Source organism: Hylaeus volcanicus, chromosome 8, assembly GCF_026283585.1.
Source record: "Hylaeus volcanicus isolate JK05 chromosome 8, UHH_iyHylVolc1.0_haploid, whole genome shotgun sequence".
Lineage (NCBI taxonomy): Eukaryota > Metazoa > Arthropoda > Insecta > Hymenoptera > Colletidae > Hylaeus > Hylaeus volcanicus.
The window spans coordinates 11,107,088-11,130,254 of NC_071983.1; the positions used below are offsets into that span (position 1 = coordinate 11,107,088).

Here is a 23,167-nt window from a genome sequence, read left to right on the forward strand (position 1 = left end):
CTCGACTATATTTTCGAGGAGTGGTGTAATTTCTGTGGCCACTACTATATATTATTGTTATTATATATGTCTATATTAATATTTTTGATTGTAGTATATTACAATACTGCTTAAATTACCAACAAATTAAAAGTTATTGTAATTAACTACAATTAACATTTTACTACATACTTTAATAAATGTCTTAACATCGAAGACATTTAATTCTGGACGCTAAACAGTATCACATACCGAAGCATTCTCTGCGTTTTGATGATTTTAATAATTATCATAATTATCATAATGAATTTTGATGTAATTGTATAGAATTCTAGTATAGAATGTATGAACAGAATTGTTCTAATTGTATAGAAATAAAATTTTAACACTGTTACTGAGTGTTTTCTTTAAATTCCACGTTATACAATATTTGGTCACTAAAAGGAAGATAGCAAAATTGATCCATTAATTTAATACTTGTTTACATTAATGTAGGAGTCTAAACGAAAAATAAGGCACGGAGTGTAATATAGTATTTACGGTTTGACTTTAAAGAGGATCATGATACAATTGCTTGAAAAAGAATGACCTACTGAAAAATGTATTTGGAAGCATCAAATCCTATCATTTAATTTGGACTAATTTCTCCAATAAACATACAGGGTATAAACACTTATAGGACTGGCTGTGTATGTTTACACTCGCGCGTAATTAGTAATTACACTCGACATAAAAGTATAAACGTCCGAAGTCTATTAAATTCGTTATATTTTTAAGAAATTGTTGAACCAGTTCTTCCTCTTGAACTCGATATTCGAATTTTCTATCCGTATAAGATTTTTGTTCGCCTCTGCGCCAGAGGTGGTTGCACCGTCGGTCTGAATAAATTACGCGATAGCCAACGAGGGAAAAGGGAGCAAACCTGATAGGATGCAACGTCGATGGCGCTCGGGTACCTAAGTAAACAAGCGAGCAACAAAAGCCCCCAGGAAAAGGGCAACTCGAACGACGCCGACGGCCACAGGATCCTCTCGAGGGGCGTCAGGATCGCCAATATGCGCCATAAACTAGCTTTTAAAGGGATCAGGGGGGGAATGGTACCGTCGGTAACGGGTTACATAGAGCGCATTTTTGCGGATTAAGGGCTCGCTTTGTGCGGGTCATTGTTACCAAAGCAGATTTAAATATCGCCGCTGGTACACGGGTCACGATGAAAGATTTCCGGCCGGCGTGAACCAGAGGAGGATCTTTCTAACGATAATAAAGGATGATCCTTATCGGCGGTTGTAATGAGGAAAAAGGGGGGCGAAGTTACGGGCATCCGCTAGTGCTTTTGGAGTTAAGTTCCCTGGAATCGAATCCCTCTAATTTATCAAATTTACATCTAACGTTGTGGGCCATTTCGACGCTCTGTCGTGTCCCGTGAAAAACAAATACAGAAAGTCGTCGGTTCTTTCTTTAGAAAAGCAGACTTTTTTTTGAAGGGATCCAGAAATCCATCCAATTTTGATACTGATCTAAATGTGGATATTTTCAGTTTATTTTGCTAATGTCATCATTGACGGATTTGGTGAAATCATTTCTGTTACATTGTAACGAATATTTTAGATATTACGGTGTAATTAAAGTTATAATTATATTAAAGCAGGACTTCAACAACAACTTCACAGATTTACTCGTACGTAAAATTTTGTGAAAAGATCAATACTTTTAACGATGTACTGAAAGTGTTACAAATAATTATACCTGTTTCATCTAGATAAATGTTCTATTTAAAAAGAAAACTAAATGTAAATTTTCAAAAATAATGTAATGTATTAAATAAATACTAATATTAAATTCTGCTTATATTACTGTGATAGGGCATATTAAGCCGCGGATGTTTATGCAAATTCATATTTCCATAAGTACAGAAAAAGAAATGAAAGCTAAGTGAAAGTATGTCTTATCTCCTAAACGATATAATGCCCCTATTATCGTTGATATTTTACATATTTTTTTATTCGTGCATATTCTCATAAATTTCCTCATATATCCATTTGTTGTAAACGCATAAACATCGGTAGTCTAATTATTATCGTTCTATTAGATATAAACTCTTGACAGACAGCTCAATTAAAGATTCTGATGACTAGAGTACGCCAATTAAAAATAAACCAATACAATCCATAATATTATTCCAAGTACCCGAGTATCGATAAAACCTCAACATCCCTTTCGAAAAATTCCTAATCTCAGAAGCGAAATAAATGAAATATGTTACTTTATTCGTGAGTTTCACAAACGCAAGGCACATATTTCCTATTTCGCGAGAAGGAGTATGTAAAACCGAACGAGACAGTTGCATGGCTGTGTTAGGAGAAAAGAGCGACGCCTAATTAAGCGGAATCAATTGAACGTATCTCGGTCGGCAGTGAATAATAACGACGCGTTACGATCGATCAAGGCTCAACGAAAAAGCAATTAACTCGCAAACGTAATCAACGAGCAAGGGCATTAACATTCCCGCGTGAAACTGCCGTTCGTCGTCTCGCAGATGCGGAAAGTAGCTTCTGTGGTTTCCAATTTACCGAGGGAAAGCACCGAGCGTCGCGAAACCGTGGCTGCCGAAATTAACGCGATGTTTGATTGATCGTTAACCGACAACGTTAAGGAAATTGCCCGCTGCGACCATCCTATTATACTGGTTGGCGTTTCGATCCCAGTTTCATCATGATGCCCTACCGTTGGACATACACATATTTATTTATTTATTCGCCTCCTATACTGATTACATCATTTTTGTACAATACATATTATCAGTTTATTATTATTAGACTGCGGATCTTTATGCATTTATAGGAAATTTGAATGTGCAAGAAACTATAAAATGCAAACAATATGTAAGAATATAAAAAAGATCGAAAGTAAAGTTCATGTCATAATATTTTCAGAAGAAAATAAATTCCTATTTAGGTTGAATTTAGGCACGTTCGCGAAGATTTTATTTTCCATAAAGATCCGCAGTCTAATTATTATTCTTTGAAGATAATATTTATAGTTATAAAACATTTATTTAAATAATTTGACAAAAATGTTCTTTTGGTTCCAATTATGAATTTTATTTTGTATTTATATTCAATGGTATTATCGTTCAAATAATTTTAATAAATACAAAATAATGTCTGTGATTATAAAGAATTTATAGGAATAATGAGAATAAATACTAATTGAATTGTAGATACAATTTGTAAAATTTACATTAATAATATTAATGTTCATATAATTTGAATAAACGTTTTCTGACAGTAGATATGATATATGGTAATATAATATAGGTACGAATTTTTATATTTACATTTAATACTAGGGAAATCCCCTTAATGGTGGGGATAGTCACCTTGCACTTATCCAGTCAATCCTGTCTTGCACTTATCCAGTCTTTACTGCATCGGTTTAGACACATTTGTTTGACGAAGATATTAGGCCGCCCTTCGATGGTCGGGGACCAGTATAACGCAGCAGAAAAGGTAACAAGGTTGTAAAACTATTAAATCTGCGCCTAGGGGCCACCAGTTCCGTAAACCGATTTGGATAATCTATTAAGTAGACTAAACACGAAATAAATAGAACTTTTATAATAACTCAGAATAAACAGGAACTGCAAAGCAGCTTAAAATAACTACACATTGTAAATTCCATTAAAATAAAAGAATATATGTCAAATATCTACAAAAGTTGCATAATTATATAATAAAACAAAAGAAAGGGGTATGCATAACGCTAAACGTAACGTTCTTTTCAAAGTCTCATAAATAGGTCACTCGTGGACAATAGATGAACAGGTCTCAAAAAAATCCAACAAAAGCATTACCTAATTAAAGTCTGTCAATTGCGTACTCTCATTTAAGTTGTCTTATCTAGCTCGAGGATTCAAAGCTGCGGCACATCAATCGCATTCCATCCGTAAAAAGGAAGAGCTTGTTTATTACGATAAAACGTAACCTTAGAGAAGGAAAGTGTTGCGAGTTACATTGAGTCGAAAGCACATTATAACGTCGGAGTGCAACGAACCCGCGATTAATTATTCACGACGATTCTCGCTTGGTCTGGCGAGTAAAGCGATAACGTAATAACGCAATTAATCTCGCGATTATGATTGACTGACACGTCGTATTTTCGACTTGTATATACGTACGCCATCGTTATGTGCCGCGGGGACACGGTCACGGTTTTGTTCTCAATTAATTGCCACAAGATGCGCGAAACCCTTATGAATACTCCTGGAATAATACTTTAGGATTGTGCGCGAATAATTGCAGCCGGAAATTTGATTATTAAACTAAAAGATACATATTACGGAAGTACAAATAGCTATAAAAGTTTTCTTTCTTAACAGAAGCAACGTGGAAATAATGTCAGAATATTACATCAGATATCAGAATATATCTGTGACTGTTGTTATATGTATATGTAAGCTTCGTGTATGCGTTGATGAGTCGTATATGCTCAGGAGAGGTCGGGATTGGACAGGTGAGTTGGTGAACAGCTAGAGTGACGGTGAAACTTGGAAAGTAATTGAAATTAATTGAATTGACCATTGGGAGTGAATAAGTGGATAGACATTCTTAAGTACAAAATCTGCTGGTGTGGATTTTTATAAAATCGTAGGTTGAGAGAATATAGGGAAGCATAAACATTTAATTGTTGATTCTCTATATTTTAGGTTAGTATGACACGTGGGAACAAGGCTCTACATACTCACTATGTAAATAAGAATAAAACTCTATATTTTAGACGAATCAACCGTGTGTTTTTGCTTGCGAAGAACCCCATTAGAATATTATAATGTATTAATAAAATATTATACTGTGGTGGCATCTCAAAACCTACAAAACTAAATGAATGAAAATGTGACATGAAAATAAACAAAATTAAATTGAAACTAAAATAAACGATTAAAAATTCCGTTATCACGAATTTATCCATCTTCATGCTAAAAAGAATACTTTCAAGTTTCGTAAGCTGCATCAGAAAATTGCTTTCCAGCTGCCAGTCGCTCATGTACCTATAAGAAAATTCTCAGAGCAGAGTTAAGGTCGATTCAGACTATACGACACGGACCGTCACGTTCCGACAACGACACGTACCGGAGCCGTCACGACAAAACATTAAAATACGCGTTTTAATGGAACTATTCACACTTAACAGACTTGAACGTTCCGTCAACGGGAACAGTGTGAATAGTTCCATAACGCGTGTTTTAATGTTTTGTCGTGTCGTCTCCGGAACGTGTCGTATAGTCTGAATCGACCTTTAAACGTTCCATCCACTCTATTAACATTTTTTACGTAAGAATCGAAAGCTTTCCGTTCAATCTGATCAGATTAGGCGAATACGTGAATTTTCCCCGAGCCGAAGGCCCAATGCGCGAGTTAACACGCTCAAGTCCGCTAGCCTCGCAGCAAATTGCCGTTTCAATTGATATTGTCCTCGGCGGTAGTCGAGCTTGACGATTTCTGACTGCAGGAGGCCACGTGCACCGCCACTTTTCCGACTCCGGCTCGCTCTAGTCACCGTTCCACGTCTGATGTCACTTCCGGCAGCCCCATTGAACTCGATAAAATCGAGGAAGTTTCGCGACGCTCGTGCGTGGGCGTAATCGAAACTGACCTCGCGTGCGGCTTTAGATTGATCGCTCGTGGAAATCGGAAGACCGATTCGGCATTCATGCACGTTGCACGAAAGTGAAACAAAGTCGGAACTGAATGGACATAGCTTGGAACGTTACGCTCCGACATATTCATATTTAAACTTTCAGTACCTCTCTTAAACTGGCAGAACCAAATAAGCAGAATCATATCGGACTTAGTGGAATATTTAGTACTTATTTTGTACTAATTCGTACCACCAACAATAATTTTGTACCTCGTGCCGATTTCGAAAAAATCGTGGCGCTGCTAGCTTAATGTTAAGCTAGCAGAACCACAAGTCAAAATTAATAAAAATGAACAAATTAAAGTGGATACATTTAGTGTTGAATTTGTACTAATTTGTACCATCGAAAGAAATTTTGTACCTGTTACCGTTTACGAAAAAATCGTGGCGAAAAAATTGATCTCAACACAATTTTCTTTTTATTATTTACTACACTTACTGTCCCATATGACACCTATTCTTGTTTCTTATTTAGTTATTTACTCTGATCTAAATTTATTACTCGACGAATACTAAATGGGTTAAAAGGTTGACGAACCTCACTGTTTACGCAAACAAATGGTTTGTACAGAGCAGCAAGAGTCGGTTGATGATAATTACACTATCGCGACACATTTTTTTTCTGTCGCTTGTAGCGATCTTCTTAAATAATGTCTCTAATATGGAAATGTTTTACCAAGTTCAATGAAAACTGACGCGTCAATTTCTATTAATCTTTTATCATTGCCGTAATGCATATCAACGCATTGCGCAACACGATAACATTTTTAATTTAATGTGTACGTAATGTATGATGATATGTAGTAGTAACCATTATTTGTGCAAGGTTTCAAAATACCAGACTTGCTGTTAAAGACTATAAATGGTGTTTCAATGAATATAATATTACCTTCCATGGATACTTTTTATCTGGCATAAATCATTTTATAAAATCATTCATTGAAGTTCAATGAGAGTAATGAAATTAATAAAAATATTTAATTTAATATGTATAGGTGAAAAACAATTTTTAAAAATAACAGAATTCATAATAAAAATGTATAACTGCTTTAATGAATGTAATATTACATTCCATTGATAATTTTTATTTCGTACAAATTGAACTTTGATGAATGATTTTATAAAACAATGGGATTAATAAAATTAATAAAACTGTTTAGTCACTTAACATGCACATAATTTAACATTCAACGTTTGTGCGACAAGTAACACGAGTTGGTGACATTTCGACACCTTTCTTTACGGTGCCACGCCTTGTTTTCCGAACAAACTCAAAGGCCCTTTGTCTGACTTTTCGGTTTTCTACCCAGATCACTTCTAAAATATCGCCCGTCCGATTTGTATATTTTGTTAACCCCGAATTTACAATACCACATTTCTATGTCTCCGCCCTACTTTAAGTTTCCTTTATGTATTTCTATCCCTTTGGTTCGGTTCAACGCGTTATATTTTACTTTTAACTGACTGACGCATACCGTGCATCTCATAAAGATAGAATTCCATACTATTCATCATTATTCTCAGAATTTAACTCGGACATTACACTTCGACTTTTGTCAAAATGCAGTGGTTGTAGAATGTATTCGTACACCGATCAATTTTCCAAAAAACTTTTGTGTGAAATTGTAGTTTCTTAACTTCCTTTTTTTATAATCAATGATATTTTACATATTTTCGGAAGTCTCTAAGATAGATATAGTCCAAACAATATTTACTAGTTAATGTAATCTGTGAAATTAACAAGAAAATGTGAAAAGTGGGTAAAAGTATAGAAGGAATAAGTATTTGTACGATTCTTATGACGAACCATTTGCAGTAGAGTTTGTAACGTAAACACATTAGTTTATTGCTCCGTACGAATTAGAAAACATCAAATTTCCAGGAAAGTACTTTTAAAAAAGGTTCTAATAGAGGAATGGGAAAAGATCCCACTTCGAATAACTAATAATTTACTTAATTTAATGCTTAGAAAAGTTACAATAATTATAAAATCAAAAGGAAATCTCGCGAAGGAAGTATTATATATTTGTAAATTAATGTAAATTTCTTTTTTTTTTTTTAATCGAGTGTTAAAAATTAAACAGTTGTGCGAATACTTATTGCTTCAACATTTCTATCAATTAATTGTTTTTTTCTTGTTAATTTTGCAACTTGCATAAATACCTATTTTCTTTTGTAATCTATCTATTCTAGAGATTTCCGAGAATACGTAGAATGTCATTGTTTATAAAAAATAAGTTAATAAATTACAATTTTACATAGTTTTTTTGGAAATTGATCGGTGTACGAATACTTTCTACACCCACTGTATATCAAAGAATTTTCTGATATTTAGAAAATTATCGATTTTGTAAACGGATGAGAATGAGATTTTGGAAGATAACAATGGATATTTCAGTTAAAAAAAAAAAAAAAAAAAAAATGCTATCTATTTCGACAATCGTTCCAAGACTTAGCCTATTACCGTCACTTTCGTTTATCTTTCCCAGAATACGCAGCAAACAAACGGAAAATGAAAACCACTTTCGCGTCGACCCACTGAAACTTCACTTCTGCGAAGCAACGAAGGGTAGCATGATCGATAAGATCAACGGCTACGGTGAAACGCATTTTCCCGGTGAAAGCCGCTTAAAAGAAGAGAAAAAATGTCGGAAAATGCGAAATAATAGACCATTACGATTGGCACTGTTTTAAATACTCTCTGTCGGAGAGTCATAAATATTATTACTGTCCGTTCTCACGCACAGTGTGCTGCGGGGCAAAAAGAAAGAAATCCGTTCACTTCAAAAGTGCGGTGCCGCTAGTTGGAATGTCCTTGCATCGTTTCAAAAGAAACAATCCTACGCGAGAAATATGACGGCTTCTCACGGAAGTGTCCAATAAATCATGTACTCGCGTAAACGCGGATTAAGGGGAGTAGTTAAGTATTATTCAGTGAAATGTTGATATTCATACGAACAAATATGTAATATTATACGTAACACTACTAAGATGGCTGAATAATTATAAGTGTGCGAAGAAGTTTGACCAACATAATAATTTCATTATCCTTATTGGATGATTTAATCACCTTATGGGTAAGTGCTAGTTAGTATATTTCTATCGGTTTTAGTTGATGGAAAAAGTAATATGTAAATTTTATTTTCTTTTTTTCCTTGTTTCTCAAGATGAGAACATAAGATTGAGGCGATTGAGATTATTAAAATGTTTGTAATAAAATTTAAAAAAAAAAATATTACTTCTATTAACCCATCCAAGAAAATCGCCGCTTAGAAAGCAGAGTAAAATTTCCTCAAAAAAATTCCAAGGAAACTCAAACATCAACTCAAATTAACTAAAAAACAAAATTAATCGGACGTGTAAATGTTCCGCGTTACGTTTAGGTCCAAGTGTTTAATCGGTTAGGAACGAGATGCTCGCTTCGAAAATCGATCGTGAGAAAGCGAAGTGAGCAGGACCCGTCTCCGTATAGAATCGAAGCCCGCCATGAAATCTGCTGGGAATAAATTTCCGGCGTATTCTCACGTTCAACCATTCGCGGAAGGACGCGATTTCCTGCTCGTGGATTTGATTCATTCCATCCACAGGACCACGAGGTATCCACGACGTAATATGCGGCCCGATGCCAACACGCGGTATATCTCGATGGAAATGATAAACAAATTCCATCAGCGGACTACCGTTAACTGGAAATCCTGGCCATTTCAGAATCGGATTGCTGATTCCCTCGTCGATGGTTCGATTTCTTTTTGTTTCAGGAAGAAAGTACTCGAGATTCGAGAGTTACGACACACGTGGTGGAATTATCTCAGATTTCAATTGGGCTTTGACTTTCTTTGGCGTTGTATGATCAGTAGACTGCGTATTTTATGCATTTATGACGTACAATAATATCTAAGTCCAATATAAAAATAATTACAACCTGAGGACCTTATTTATTAGACGCCATTTCCTAACAATTATAATATACTATTTTAATTAAACGAAAATATTGTGATGCTTATTGAAATAAACATAATATTTCCCAAGTTGCAAAGAGATTTGAATTTTTCCAAAATCTGTCTAAAAACTGTGATAACCTACTTCAAATTTTACACAAAATTATCTATTATACTTCCAAGCAATCGAGAATGATTACTCCCCAAGAAAAATCTCCCATGAAATACCTCGAATGAAAGAATCACATTCTTTGAGTCCAACTCAAACCAGACAAGTCGCTTATAAAATATTCTACGATTACCAGTAATTGCATGTTTAAATGTAAATATTTTCCGTTACACTCCCAACGATATCGACGCGACGCGACGCCTCGATACCGTGTTATTCTTAAAGATCACGTCGGAAACGTCGATCGTTGAGCACGATCGGGCACACAATTAAGTAACGTCCACGGACGTTTCGAAATCATTTCATAACGAGAGACCTACATTCAACCGCTCGAGCAGAAACTCTCTTACATTCTCACTGTACGTTTCATCCGCTTTGCGTCGAGTGTTCGCGATTAGTGCACAATTACCGACAAAGAGAATAGGATCTCGAAGTTATTTCCCGTCATTACTGCAAACAATTAGTGCGACCAGCATTGTTTTATTATACCAATGGAATTATGGACCTTTTGACTCTGTAACCCGACCAAAATATATTATTTATTGTCTCACGAATATAATTTGTAAAGGAGATAGAGCATTATGCTATCAGTAAGCTTGTAATCTATTGCTAATAGATTTTCATGATTTATGAAATTCCATTTGTTAATTGATGGGTTTTATACTTTTGTACGATTTCTTTGTAGATTTTACGTTTTTAAAGTGAATGATTTGTTTTGTTAGTAAATTTTGCTGATACAACCAAAGATATTAGGCACTTGAAAATTTAATATCATTGGTATTAGTGGAAAAAGAACTCGAAACATTAGTAATACTTTCGATTTATCTAGGAGAGTACTTCTTCAATATTATGACAAAATAATACTTGGAACACTCCTACATCAAAAGGAACCAGTCATTTTATATATAAATAAAAAAAACAAAATTTCTAAATCTTTACGAGTAAAGGCTAATTTTTGTAGATGCAACAACGAAAAGCTTCATTAAATACGCCTGTCTTGAACATATATATTTCTTTTTAATTCGTATACATTATCATTGAATAAAATAAAAGGATTCCCAATGTATTCTCTTACCTATAGAAACAATTATTTATTCAAATTACGCCTGTATGTCTTTGGAATAAATATTTATCCTTGGAATCAAACGAATCTCACAAAAACTCCATCATTAATCAAAACTAATAAGAGCAAAGACTCTAACCTCTTCAACTTCACGGTTTGTTCTAATTAGATAAACCATGATCCTTGACCAAAGTACACAGCAAATGTCAACACGTTTCCAATAAATGTAAATGCTTGAATTACTACAAATTCAATTTTGTACCAATCATACATAGAACTAGTCCATTAATTCTCATTTTACGGAGATCTAAAAGCCAATTTAAACGAAAAGAACAAGATACCATCCCTCTCCCTCCCGATACACGATAAGACGAAATAAATACGGCTAGAAAAAATTAAAATTTTTACACGGTGAAAAAACGCATCCAAGCTCGTGGAACTGTCAACTCGAAGCGTTCCAGATACGAAAGTCCGATTTTCCCTAAAAGCGACATAAGGTCAGCACTCGATATCGCTCGATATTACTTCCCTGAACCATATTGCGCCAGTATCGCAGATAAGTTTTACGCCTCGATCCCACAGATTCGATTATGCGTCCCGCTTTTTCGAGCATTCCTATCGCCAGAGGCGAATCCACCATGATAACAAAACATTTATTCGAATAACCAATGACTACTCGATTTAACAGTTATTTAGATGAACTTCAATTCGTTTAACATGAAAAGTTTAAGTAAAGATATTAACACGTCATTTTGTTATGTTTAATCTGATCTATATTAAAATGAATCTATATACAAAACCATAAGTTCCAACCTGATGGGCAGACTTTGCTTTTGTTTTTAAACCGAATCTGTTCACTTGGAGTGCGTAACTGAAACAATAATACAAGTTGTACGATGTATTTTTTTTTAGATAAATGGTAAATTTACCTTAGTAAGCCACGGAGTTCATTTCTACATCCACTGCATATATTGTGTTACCAAACATATTTTGCACACCTATTTCTTCTGCACATAAATGCACAAAATTTATACTCCTATAACGAAATGTGCTTAAAGGAGAAGATTTAAAAAAAGAAAAAGGCTTTCAAAATTTGCACGATTAGCCCCAACCCTCGATAAATCTATATCCACCACTATCCCCAATCTTGTCAGACCGCGAATTCGTTTTTTCACGGTTCCCTTTTCCCCATCTCCGTGAAAACGGAACTAGGAACTAGTTCTCTGCAAACGAGCGCTTAATGGAACGACCTCGATGTTCCCCCTGGCCCCCTTTAACTGTGAAAAATCGCGATGACATCACGGTTCACAGCTTCATCGAGATGAAGCAACGAAAATCGTTGCTTTTCTGCTCCCGTTCTTTTATTTATTTTCTTTTTTGCTCCGAGCATGTGCGTGTGTTTTTTTTCCCTTTTCAGTTCTTTACAAATCGTTCGTGGACTATGATCGAGGGAATACAAAAAACGAGAACAGTTCCACGTCATATCTGCCCGGCTCTAATGATCCGAACACGCGCAAGCGTTCGGTTTGAAAGTAGAGAGAGAGGACATAAGCACCATATGAATATTTCAGAGACCAGCCCGCAGTCTATGGCGCCTTTGTTCGAAGGCATAATTCCTTTCTTTGCGGAGAGGGTCATTGGGTCATTGGTGAAAAATTGAGCATGATTAAAATTAAAGAATTGCTAAACCAGGCATTAATGTGTTATTCTACTAAGTCGTTACCGTAGGAATTTTATTTAAGATCGATCATTTGTACTATCAGTATTTAGTAATTAATAATTCGTCAATATAACTATTTAGTATCATTTAATGGAAACCTCTGCATATGAATGCGGTGGCAGGGGCTAGAAGTATACCTTTAGACTGTACGTGAATGGGTGACGGAATAAGGCTATGCATAGACATGCGAATATCCTTCGTAGGACTTCATAGGATCTCCAAGAGGTTAAATAATAAAATCACTCAACCATTTCTGATATCATAATGTAAATGTAAAAAATGTACGTACATACAGTGGGTGTAGAATGTATTCGTACACCGATCAATTTCCCAAAAAACTTTTCTGTGAATTTGTAGTTTCTTAACTTCGTTTTTTATAATCAATGATAGTTTACATATTTCCGGAAATCTTTAAGATAGATATAGTCCAAACAACATTTACTAGTTAATATAATTTGTGAAATTAACAAAAAAATGCGAAAAGTCGATTAAAACGAATAAAGGGCTAAAGAGGGATAGGGTAGCCTCGTAAGTCAAGTTCAGGAACCGATCGGAAATTCACGATTTCGCAGACAAATTCATCAGTCCCGTTAGCTGGCCAGAATTTTATTTCTTATCGGACCGCTGAGGACCACCTTAATTAAGGACAGACGATTACAGACTCTGGTCGAGACCTTATCACCTGTTCCTCCAAAGAAATTTGCGTAGTTGCAAGTAAGAGTCCGCTTTTTCTTTGACGGTCAACATATCTCAGAATTATTCTAACAACTTCAAAAATACTTGTTTATGTATTTGTGTAAAATCTATATTTTTGTTTTTATATTATAATATGAAAATAATCGATAAAAAAGGTGTAGATATATGGAAAATGTGCTTCAATAATATAATATAGCAACGTCGCCATACTATTGGAAAATTAAATGGATTAATTATCTAGTTTAGGTTTCTATTTATCCCAATTAAAAGAATACTTGAATGCGTTAAACGTGAAGTGAAAAATCATCGTTATAATATTGATAAATTTCATAGGACAATTGTTCAGTTTAGATTTTTATTTATCCCAATCAAAATAATTTCTAAAGGTTTTGAACATACAATGAAAGCTCTAATCTACTTAAGAATTATTCAACTCGATCGTTGGTATACCAGGTTAATATTCAAATATCGTTAAAAGCATGTTTAAATTTTAAAGAATTTAATTATTGAAGAACTACGTTTAAATATTGAATAATCAATTTTAAACATTCAAATTGAATTTAGATTTCCATTCCCATACTGGATTATGGGACACAAAATTAAACGGTATAAATTTATACTAATCCAGAAAAAAATAATTCCCGCAAGCTTAACTTTATTTACGAAATTACTCCACTCAGAGATTGCTGTAATACCTCGAGTAACAAAACACCTGTTTACATTTACCTTACAACCTATTTCGACTAACAGAATTCGAAACTAAAAGCAACAAATGTGCACACATATCCAGAATTAAATTTCCTCGATCGATAAATCGATTTGAAAACCAGCCAGTAGGTTGTAACCGCCACTGACGCTTCGGAAGCTTTAATAAAATTTACATATCCTGTTCATTTGGTTCACCGTGCGGTTGAATTGCTCCAAGATTCTCTACGCGCAATACCCAACGCCCATCGTCGTTACCTTTGGGTATCACGGTGAAATTCTCGACAACCTTTCACTCGAGCTGGCTCGAACAAAGCAAACTTATTCTCGTGCTAAAGTCACGCCTAACAGAGGGACGCCCGACGAGCTTCTCGTACCTAATTGAATTTCACGCGGAATTAAGTTTAATTGATCACGCCGCCTATAATAATAGCCAGCTTGCAATGTTAAATATTTATAAACCGCTTGACGTAACGGGACAAGGGGGATGACAAGGTTAAAGAAGGTCTCAGGCGAGTATTCTTTAATTAGAGGGGAGTTTTGTTCTCGCAACGGAGCTCTGGTAGAACTTCGCCGCGTTCTTTGGGATGTTTATCAAGGACCTGCGCTCGGAACTCGAAGGACCCACTTGTAAGATAGCTTGCTTCGACCACCTGCCTTTTGGGGCTCAAAGAAAAAGACTGCCACGATTCTGGTTCCCTTCGAACTTCTCGCACCACTCACGGTGAACCCTTATTGCTCTTTTCTTCTTTCTTTGATTATCAGGGACATCTAACTCTGGAGGAATGTCGTTTATTAAAACGATTGAAATGCGAATGTGCTTCTGAAATTATGGTTTCTGATGTTATAGTTCATGATTACGTTACCACGTTTCGTTTTGGGAGACTTACAGAGTCGGTCACGCAAATATTCGGACACCATTATAGTTCTGATTATTATAGTGCGTACTTCAGAAATGTATGCATTAGGAACAAAAAGAGGTTTCGTATATGTTACTATGCAGTGTGCAGTTAACCAAAACATAAAAGATATTTAATTACAATAAGTGATGAAATAAGTAATAAAAGAAAAGTAAAAGTACGCTCATTTTCATGTCACGAAAATATTCGGACACTATCAAAACTAAGTTTATAACGTTATACATAAATCTTGTTTTTATAAATTAATATTTAGTTGGATATCCCATATGCGAGCGTACTTTCCATTTTTCTTTATATATATATCTATCCATTTTTCTTATATATATACACAATTTATATATACAATATATACGTATGTTATACAATGTATATATACAGTATACAATATATGTATATTATACAATGTATATGTATATACAATATACAATATATGTATATTATGCTGGAGTATTTTTGTAGTTAGAGGGAGAAAAAACAAATTAATTTATCAATGATTGTTAATAATTGACCGATTGTAAGAAGAAATTTGATGTAAATCAGTCCTTCCGGTACACTTACAAATAATTTTCTTATTCATTTTATATATATAATAATATATAAATAAATACATTAGACCAAAATAATACATCAAACCTCACAATCCTCAAATATTTTGTTTGATGCCTTCACCGTAATTTCAACATTTAAAAAATGTTGAAAATCATCCCGACCTACCCGAATTCAACAAAAACCATTCGATCAAATAGTCAATAGACCTCCACGTGGACACATACCTGAATGTATCCCAGCGTCCCCATCAGCGTCCTCGAAGACGGAGGATCCCGTGCCCTCGTCGTTGTCCGCAACGGAATCGTAGGGTGTATCGTCGTCTTTCGATTTCTCGCTTCCAGAACGATGATGGTCGTTCTTGGAAGGCGTCGCGATGGCACAGGGGCTGTCTACGGACGCGTGCCTGTTCGTCACCTTCACCAACGTGCTGGTGCTCCTAACTAACTTGGTGCTGTGGGTCCTGCGTATCAACAAGTTGGTGAACGTGGTGTTCCCGTTCTGTTTGCTTCTAGTCTCCGTGGAGCTGTTCCTGCCAGCTCCGTTCGACTTCGATTCAACGATTTTCGCGGAGGTCCGCTGTTTCTCGGCATCCTTCTTCTTCGTGTCCTCATCCTCGACTTCGAAGCACGCGATGGTGTTATTCAAACGATTATCTTTTCTAGCGGGGTCCTTCCTGCCGGTGAACCGGCTCTGGAATCTCTCTATGGTCTTGAACGACCTGGTCCTCTCGACCTTTTTCCTGTGCTCGGACCCGCTACCAGTTTGTTCAGTTTTTGGGGTCTCGAAGATCTTCGTCAGAGACTGCACCTTGCCCCTGGACTCTGGGAACGTATCGTCCCTCTTAGCCCCGCAGATAGACTCGTTGTTACTCAACGTCCGCGTCAGAATGACGTTGGGCGTCGTCTTCGAGGTACTGATAGGAAAAGTGTTGCTAACGAATTTCTCGGACTCCGAAGAAATCGTTTTCGGGATTTTCGAGGGCTGACGAGCCTCCCCGTCTAACGACACGTAGAACGTCGACCTCCTTTTGGGAGACTCCTCCAGATTCTCTACGTGCATCATGTCTGTGACGAGAGATCCCTTACATGTGTACGGATCGTTTATTTTCCTCTTTTTATTTGCCGAGGGGAGGGTCTGCTCATCTCACCTGCTTTAAAACGATCCCCGTTGAGTTGGAACGTGTATTATCCGTTGATCGGAGATGGGCAAAGTTTTATCCGAGAAATATACCGAGTCTGTACTGTTTGTTAACCCTCTGTTGCACGCAAGTAGATTTTTGTGTAATGAATTTCTTTAGGGTGATTTTAGACGTTTTTAGGTGGTTGTAGCATTACGGCTACTTAATATTTAGAAGTATTGATTAATGTAGGAAACATAATAGAAATATACAATAAGGCGGCGTCTAGGTTTAGATTTTTGTACACCAAAATCAGAGTTAGAATAATAATCAATTACAATTTTTTAATTGAATAATTGATTTAAGCAAATTTAATTCAATCAATTTAATTAATAAATATTTTGAATAAATATAATTATGTATATGTATAATAATGTCGTTTAATTGACGATTGATATAAGCAAATTTAATCGAAGATATTTAATTGACGATTACTTTAAGCAGAATTAATTCAAGCTATTTAAATTGACGATTTGTTTATATCTTCAATGTTAAAAGACATTTACATAAAATTCAATTAATTATACAAGTAACACATATAAATAAACATATATATATAAACCAATTTGTAGCGACAAATGCAATATACTAAATACTATTAACCTCGTCAAAATGAGTTGCTTGTGTATATAATAGTGTATTTGTTGAGATAATTCTACGAATAAATAATTTATAACGTAAATAAGAACAAATATGTATTCCTATTCAATGACGACAAAATAAAAACAAATATATATACCATAGGTATAAGTTAAAGTAATATACTAAAAACATAAAGCAGTTCAGCTAATTTGGCATTGCCGGCATAAACCCTTTCTGTACGAACCTTGTATGTGTTACTTATACAGTTAATGATATTTTATATAAATGTCTTTTAACATTGAAAATATAAACAAATCGTCAAGTAAATAGCTTGAGTTAATTCTGCTTAAAGTATTCGTCAATTAAATATCTTCGATTAAATTTGCTCGTATCAATCGTCAATTAAACCACTTTCGATTAATTCTGCTTAATTCATTTTAATTAAATAATTTTTAACTACATTGTTTGTAATTGATTGTCAATTAAAGACGGAAATTAATTTTAAAAGTAATTAATTACTCGCAACCCTGACCGAAATACAGAAACAGGAAACAGAAAGGGAGAAAATAAGAAAATTACGATGAACTCATACAACAAAATGAAAGCCCTGAAAGACGTCGAAAGAATAAAAACTTGCTCCCTTCATCCTTAATTATTCGCACGATAAAACGATGCCCATCTCTGCCCTATATTTTGCTCGTATCACGATCAAAGTTATCGTAAACGGAGCACGCGTTTGTTCCCGGTCCAGACGACTGAGAGTTTCCTCAAATTTACCTTAGTCTCGACGCTGGAGAGTGAGAGGCTCCTAAGGGCCGAGGAACGCACCAGTCATCGAGGGCTCCGAATTTCTTGCTCCAGCAATTCCTCTAAATATAGACGTGTACCGTGGTGCTCCCTGGAGGAACACGTGTATCAAGGAAAACAAATAAGGTTCTCTGTTGCCTGGGAATACGTGGAAACGTCGGGTGGGTACGTGAATATTTCCCCCATCGATGTTTTCCTTCATCCATCGACGACGGTGACCTCTCTCGAATGATCGTTTCGCGGAAACCTCGCACACTGTATCGTTACACGGTCTATTCACAAATTCGATGATTACGCGAGGCTCGCTATGGCGTGCTTAACCGCGGGGCACCTGTTAACTCGCGCTCCCTAGAATCATTTTCGGTACTCCAAGGCAATTTCGTGGTCGCTGTTTCTGACATTCGACCGTCCCCCGATTCCCACAGAAACCAACAAACGCGAGCGACTCGACTTTCATTCGCGTACAGCGTGGATTCGGTCAGTGTTTGCGGTAAATAAAACCAAGTCGCGCGGTGCGTATTACGTCGCCGTGAGTGAAGAGCGAAAGGTCAACTCTTTGCTGCACAATGGTTAGCTGTAACCGCTTGGGAAAATGTCCACTCGAGCACACCGTTTTGGCACCTGCGACCATACTTCGACAATCTACACAAAGCGCGAACCGCGGAATAAACACGTTCCACCACTTTTTCAATTCCTCGTTTTCCCAATCCGTTCCGAAACTTTGTAAATTCTTGTGCCGCGGTTATTCATTCCTTTCCACTCGCTATTGCTCTTTTTTTGGATCGGTCACGAAACATTCCCGTACGACGGAAGCGGCACAAAAGACTTCACAAAACAATGAGGCGCGGCACGGAGCAACCAAGGACGAGGAAAAAGGTCCCCAGGAATGCAGGGAATACCATTAACCTCCGCAAACGTACGAATGCACTCGTGCTCGGCCGAAGTAGTCTCGAAACAAGATACGAAAGCACACGAACGACAAACCTCGAACTGGAGACTTTCTTCGGTTGCACGGGGCCACGAGTCGCGATTCTTCGTGCCGATGGAAGAAGGGACCACAGTCGATGACACGAGGTAACGAGGAAAAGTAAAAGGGCCCGAGTCACGGGCTCCGTTTCGTGGCCACGGGAAATCGTTACCGAGCTCCAGGAATGTACGCGAACCGTTGGCATGAGCTGGCCAGCATCTCGCGTTTCTTTCACCAAGGACGAGCACTCATATTTCGAGAAACACACGCGCCGCGGGTAAACGTGAGAAGAGCAACGGTATTGCACGGTCGTCCGCACCGTAGACCAGCTCGCGACTATATGTTCGGGCCGCTGTCGAACCGTGACTACCAGCGCCTCTAGCGGCCGTTGCGATTAAACTCGGGGGAGAGAGAGAGAGAGAGAGAGAGAGAGAGAGAGAGAGAGAGAGGCTACTCGACGCGAAGAGACGAAATCGAGTGCGAAGCACGCAATATTCGAAGCGCACTTTATTTTCTTTTAGTATTACAATTTATTTTAACACATACAATATATACAGGGTGTCTACATATTAGTTCGGACATACGCAAGGTATCAATTCTACAACAAATTACCAACAACAAATTACTCTTAGACATTTTCTTTGTGTCGCCTTCTTCTCGAGAATTTTCACTTTGAATATTTTTTCTGCGTTTTCCACTCGACACTCTTCAACTCTTTTGAAGAGTTGGGATTAAAAGTGTGCCACCTTTTTGATGGACCGTAATGCATGGTGGGACATTTTTAATCCCTAAAACCCCATCACCCAAAAACCCACGCTTTTCTGGACTTGAACGTTATTCTCCCCCTAAAATACCACCGTACAATTTTTTTTGACAATATCATTCGAAAGCTGAGATTTCGAGGAAGTTTTTTTCCCGAAGAGTGCCCGGCACACAACTACGTCTTTGAAATCGTAAAACGAATACAGAAAAAGTCAAGTTTTTTGAAATTTCCACAACGTAAAGTTTGACCTAATTTTTCACGTATTCGATCTTCGTAAGAAATTTTGGTTCTGTATCAGAGAGTTGGGAAATTTAACGCTCTTTCGAATGGTATACCTAGTTTTAAGTTTGCACTGCGGTTTGGCGGAGTTATGGCCGTTTAAAGAGTGCCGAGTCAAAAAGAACAGAAGAAAAATTAAAAGTGAAAATACTCCAGAATAAGGCGACACAAAGAAAATGTCTAAGAGTAATTTTTTGTTGGATATGTGTTGTAGAATTGACAGCCTGCGTATGTCCGTACTTATACGTAGCCACCCTGTATATTTGATGTAGAAACTAATTCTGTGGGGCTATCGATTAATTCCGAGATTTTATTTAAGATAATAGTTTATGACACTGATATTCTCACAAAAATCAACAATCCTTACAACTGCAATTGATTAATTAACAATTTGCAGTACGGACTTCTGTATGTACGAATTTCAGTAGCCAATAAATTTTGGTTATTGTTGGTCTTCTAACAGATTACAAGTGTACTTGGTAATTGTAATAATTGTAGAAGACAAATTTCGTGGCTACTAAAGTACAACAAAATGACAAGTAAGTGTATCTGTTTAAACGAGAGTTATCAAGGATTGATTATAGAGGTACAGAATTAATGTACAGTACATTATTTATTTACTTTAATTTATCATTTATTTAAAGACGCAAGTGTTGGTGATAATATTTTTGGTTTTCGCGCTGTAAATAAGCTAATATATCGAATGTGTCTGACTAAAAACTCGGACATGTTTCTTTTCTTCTCTTTCTATGTTCTTTAATGTATTATGTATAACACCTACTCGATATCTAATAAACGTACTATGTATACCTGGACAAAATCTAAATGTTTAGGAGATATACTACAATGTTTACATTATACGAAGAACTGATCCTTCATTTTAATTAAACGTCATTTATTACGCCGTTCACTCCTGATTCTCCGCATATTTTTATTAGAAGGAATAGGATATGAATCACACATCAAAGTGGACGTCGAAATTGATAATACGAAAGATAATGGCAATTATAAGCAGCGTTGTGCGTTTGATATTTATGCACTCGTGATATCGACCAGCTGAGATTGCATCTGTGTGTATTGTACCGAGCGGTATAATGAGTTCTATTCGAAAGTATTCGAATGCTATATCTAGATTCTGACTGTATAGGGGCAACTGACCCTGTGGCCTATTCGGTTCTATGCTGAAGTCACCAACGAACTCCCATATCATAACCTAGATTATCTTTGAAAGTGAAATCAATATGGTCGAGAATGGTAGTCAGTTTTACATACGAAACACGTTGAGGTTTTATATAAGTATGCTAGCACGAAAACTGAATATGTAATTGATAATATTTACGATATTAAGTGCTTTGCCATCAGGGAATTATATAATTGTAAAATTATTATAAAATTATATAATTAAACAAAACTATTTGAAACATTTACTCTTAGGCCATAAAAAACTCTTTTTAATTATTCCCCTCGATATTGCATATCAAATTACAATGACTTCAAAATTTGCAATCGAACTATTTGTAATAACGTACTTCTAACGAGTTATATCAAATATACGCATAGAAATGATTACTTTTGTACATAGATTAATATAAGTGAGATGTCTTAGGAAGACAAAAATAATACTTTAATCACTAATTGTCTACGACACCTAATGGCAACAGTACAATTCATTATGTGATTCACCGATAAAAAGGTACACGATCAAAATCGCAGGACTTGTTGCGCAATAATGAGGTGTTAATTGGAAAATTCGCAACTCGGAGTATTTCTTTGTCTCGAAACAGAGTTCATTCAAGTTCTAAGACATTCTGCGTACAGGATGTCGACAAATCTCACGATAATGTGTCCAAACTGTGTATTCAAGCGATTGTATCGCTGAGAAAGGTATACAATGACTTAATCATTTTAATACACTATGTAAATTGAATTTCCTGCAAAACTACAAACGCAGTGAGTAAATTTATTATCAACGTATCCATTATTCCACTATTATATTTTTGTAGTAGTGTGCAATTTTCTGAAAGGGACCCAGTACTGGATCCAAATTTAAAAAGCTGTTTAAATAAAACTATTTCAAACATTTGCTTTAAGGCAATCGAAAAACTTCTATCGCTCTACTAATTATTTCATTGAATATTCCACACCAAAATAAATATTAGGTTGTCCCAAAAGTTTCTTCCGTGACTTGCACTCAATTATTTTGTGTGGCAATATTTATATAAATAGACAACCTAATTTCTTAGATGTTAACGTTGTAACAGTAATGAAGCAAAATGAATTGTACGCACTTGTATAATGTAACATTAGACATAAGGTATTGTGTATGTATTTGGGATAACCTAATAGTTTAATTAACAGTTTGAAAATCTTAGCGAGTGATTTAATGGAAAATTCCTCTTGAATGCAGAGTGTATTCTTTAACCCTGACGTTTCTGCAGCGAATTGAAAAGAATTGCGTAAATCTCTAGCCATCTGTACCCCATTATCCGCTTTTAAAGCTACCGTGACTCAAACCAGATCTACAATCACGATCGATAATCGTTTCCTCGATTTCCTGTTACACAGAAACGCTTTCGAAACTGGAGCAGATCAGTCACCCCGCAAACGCGATTTCCATTTCGTAAAAAGCGATTTATTATGCAGCCTCGATAACGCGAAAAAGGTCTAGGAACTGAATCGAGCTATGCCACTTTTACCAAATCTCGTGCTCAACGAGGTTAATACTTTTCGCGAGCCAACTCTTGCTGAGAGAACTATAGCCGACTTTCTCCTGACAAGGATTTACCGATCGAGGCAACCGGTAGATACATATATTGTATTTTCTGAATCAGATTCGCAGTTTGTCGATAGATAAGTCAAGATGGGACTATTAGGATGCAATGTATTAGATGTAGAAATTAATTCTTCGTCTTTATAAACACACACTTATAACTAGATTGTGGATCTTTACGCGAAATGAAATCGTTGCAAACGTACCTACAAAAATTGAACCTAAATAGACATTTATTCTGCTCTGCAAGCATTATAACATGAACTTTACTTTCAACGTTTTTTTATATTCTTGAATATTGTCTGCATTTTGTAGTTTCTTGCACATTAAAATTTCCTATAAATGCATAAAGATCCGCAGTCTATTTATAAGTCTAGTTTAAATAG

At 36.0% G+C, this 23,167-nt stretch overlaps 1 protein-coding gene across 9 annotated transcripts in view; it reads right to left on the minus strand.

Annotated features, from left to right (window-relative positions):
• The window catches only part of LOC128881096 (disabled homolog 2-interacting protein), a 161,027-nt gene that overhangs the window by 66,658 nt on the left and 71,202 nt on the right, over positions 1-23,167 (minus strand). For 4 of the 9 annotated variants that reach the window (XM_054131816.1, XM_054131814.1, XM_054131817.1 and 1 more), the window contains exons 1-2: positions 17,973-19,312; positions 15,661-16,586 (exon numbers count right to left, since the gene is read on the minus strand). The exons of 4 other annotated variants lie outside the window; for them this stretch is intronic. In XM_054131816.1, coding sequence (XP_053987791.1) covers positions 15,661-16,498 — 838 coding nt within the window. In that variant the 5' untranslated portion in view covers positions 16,499-16,586; positions 17,973-19,312. Of the gene's footprint in view, positions 1-15,660; positions 16,587-17,972; positions 19,313-23,167 lie in introns of those variants that run through there. One more of the 9 variants, XM_054131815.1, reaches the window with a different exon arrangement.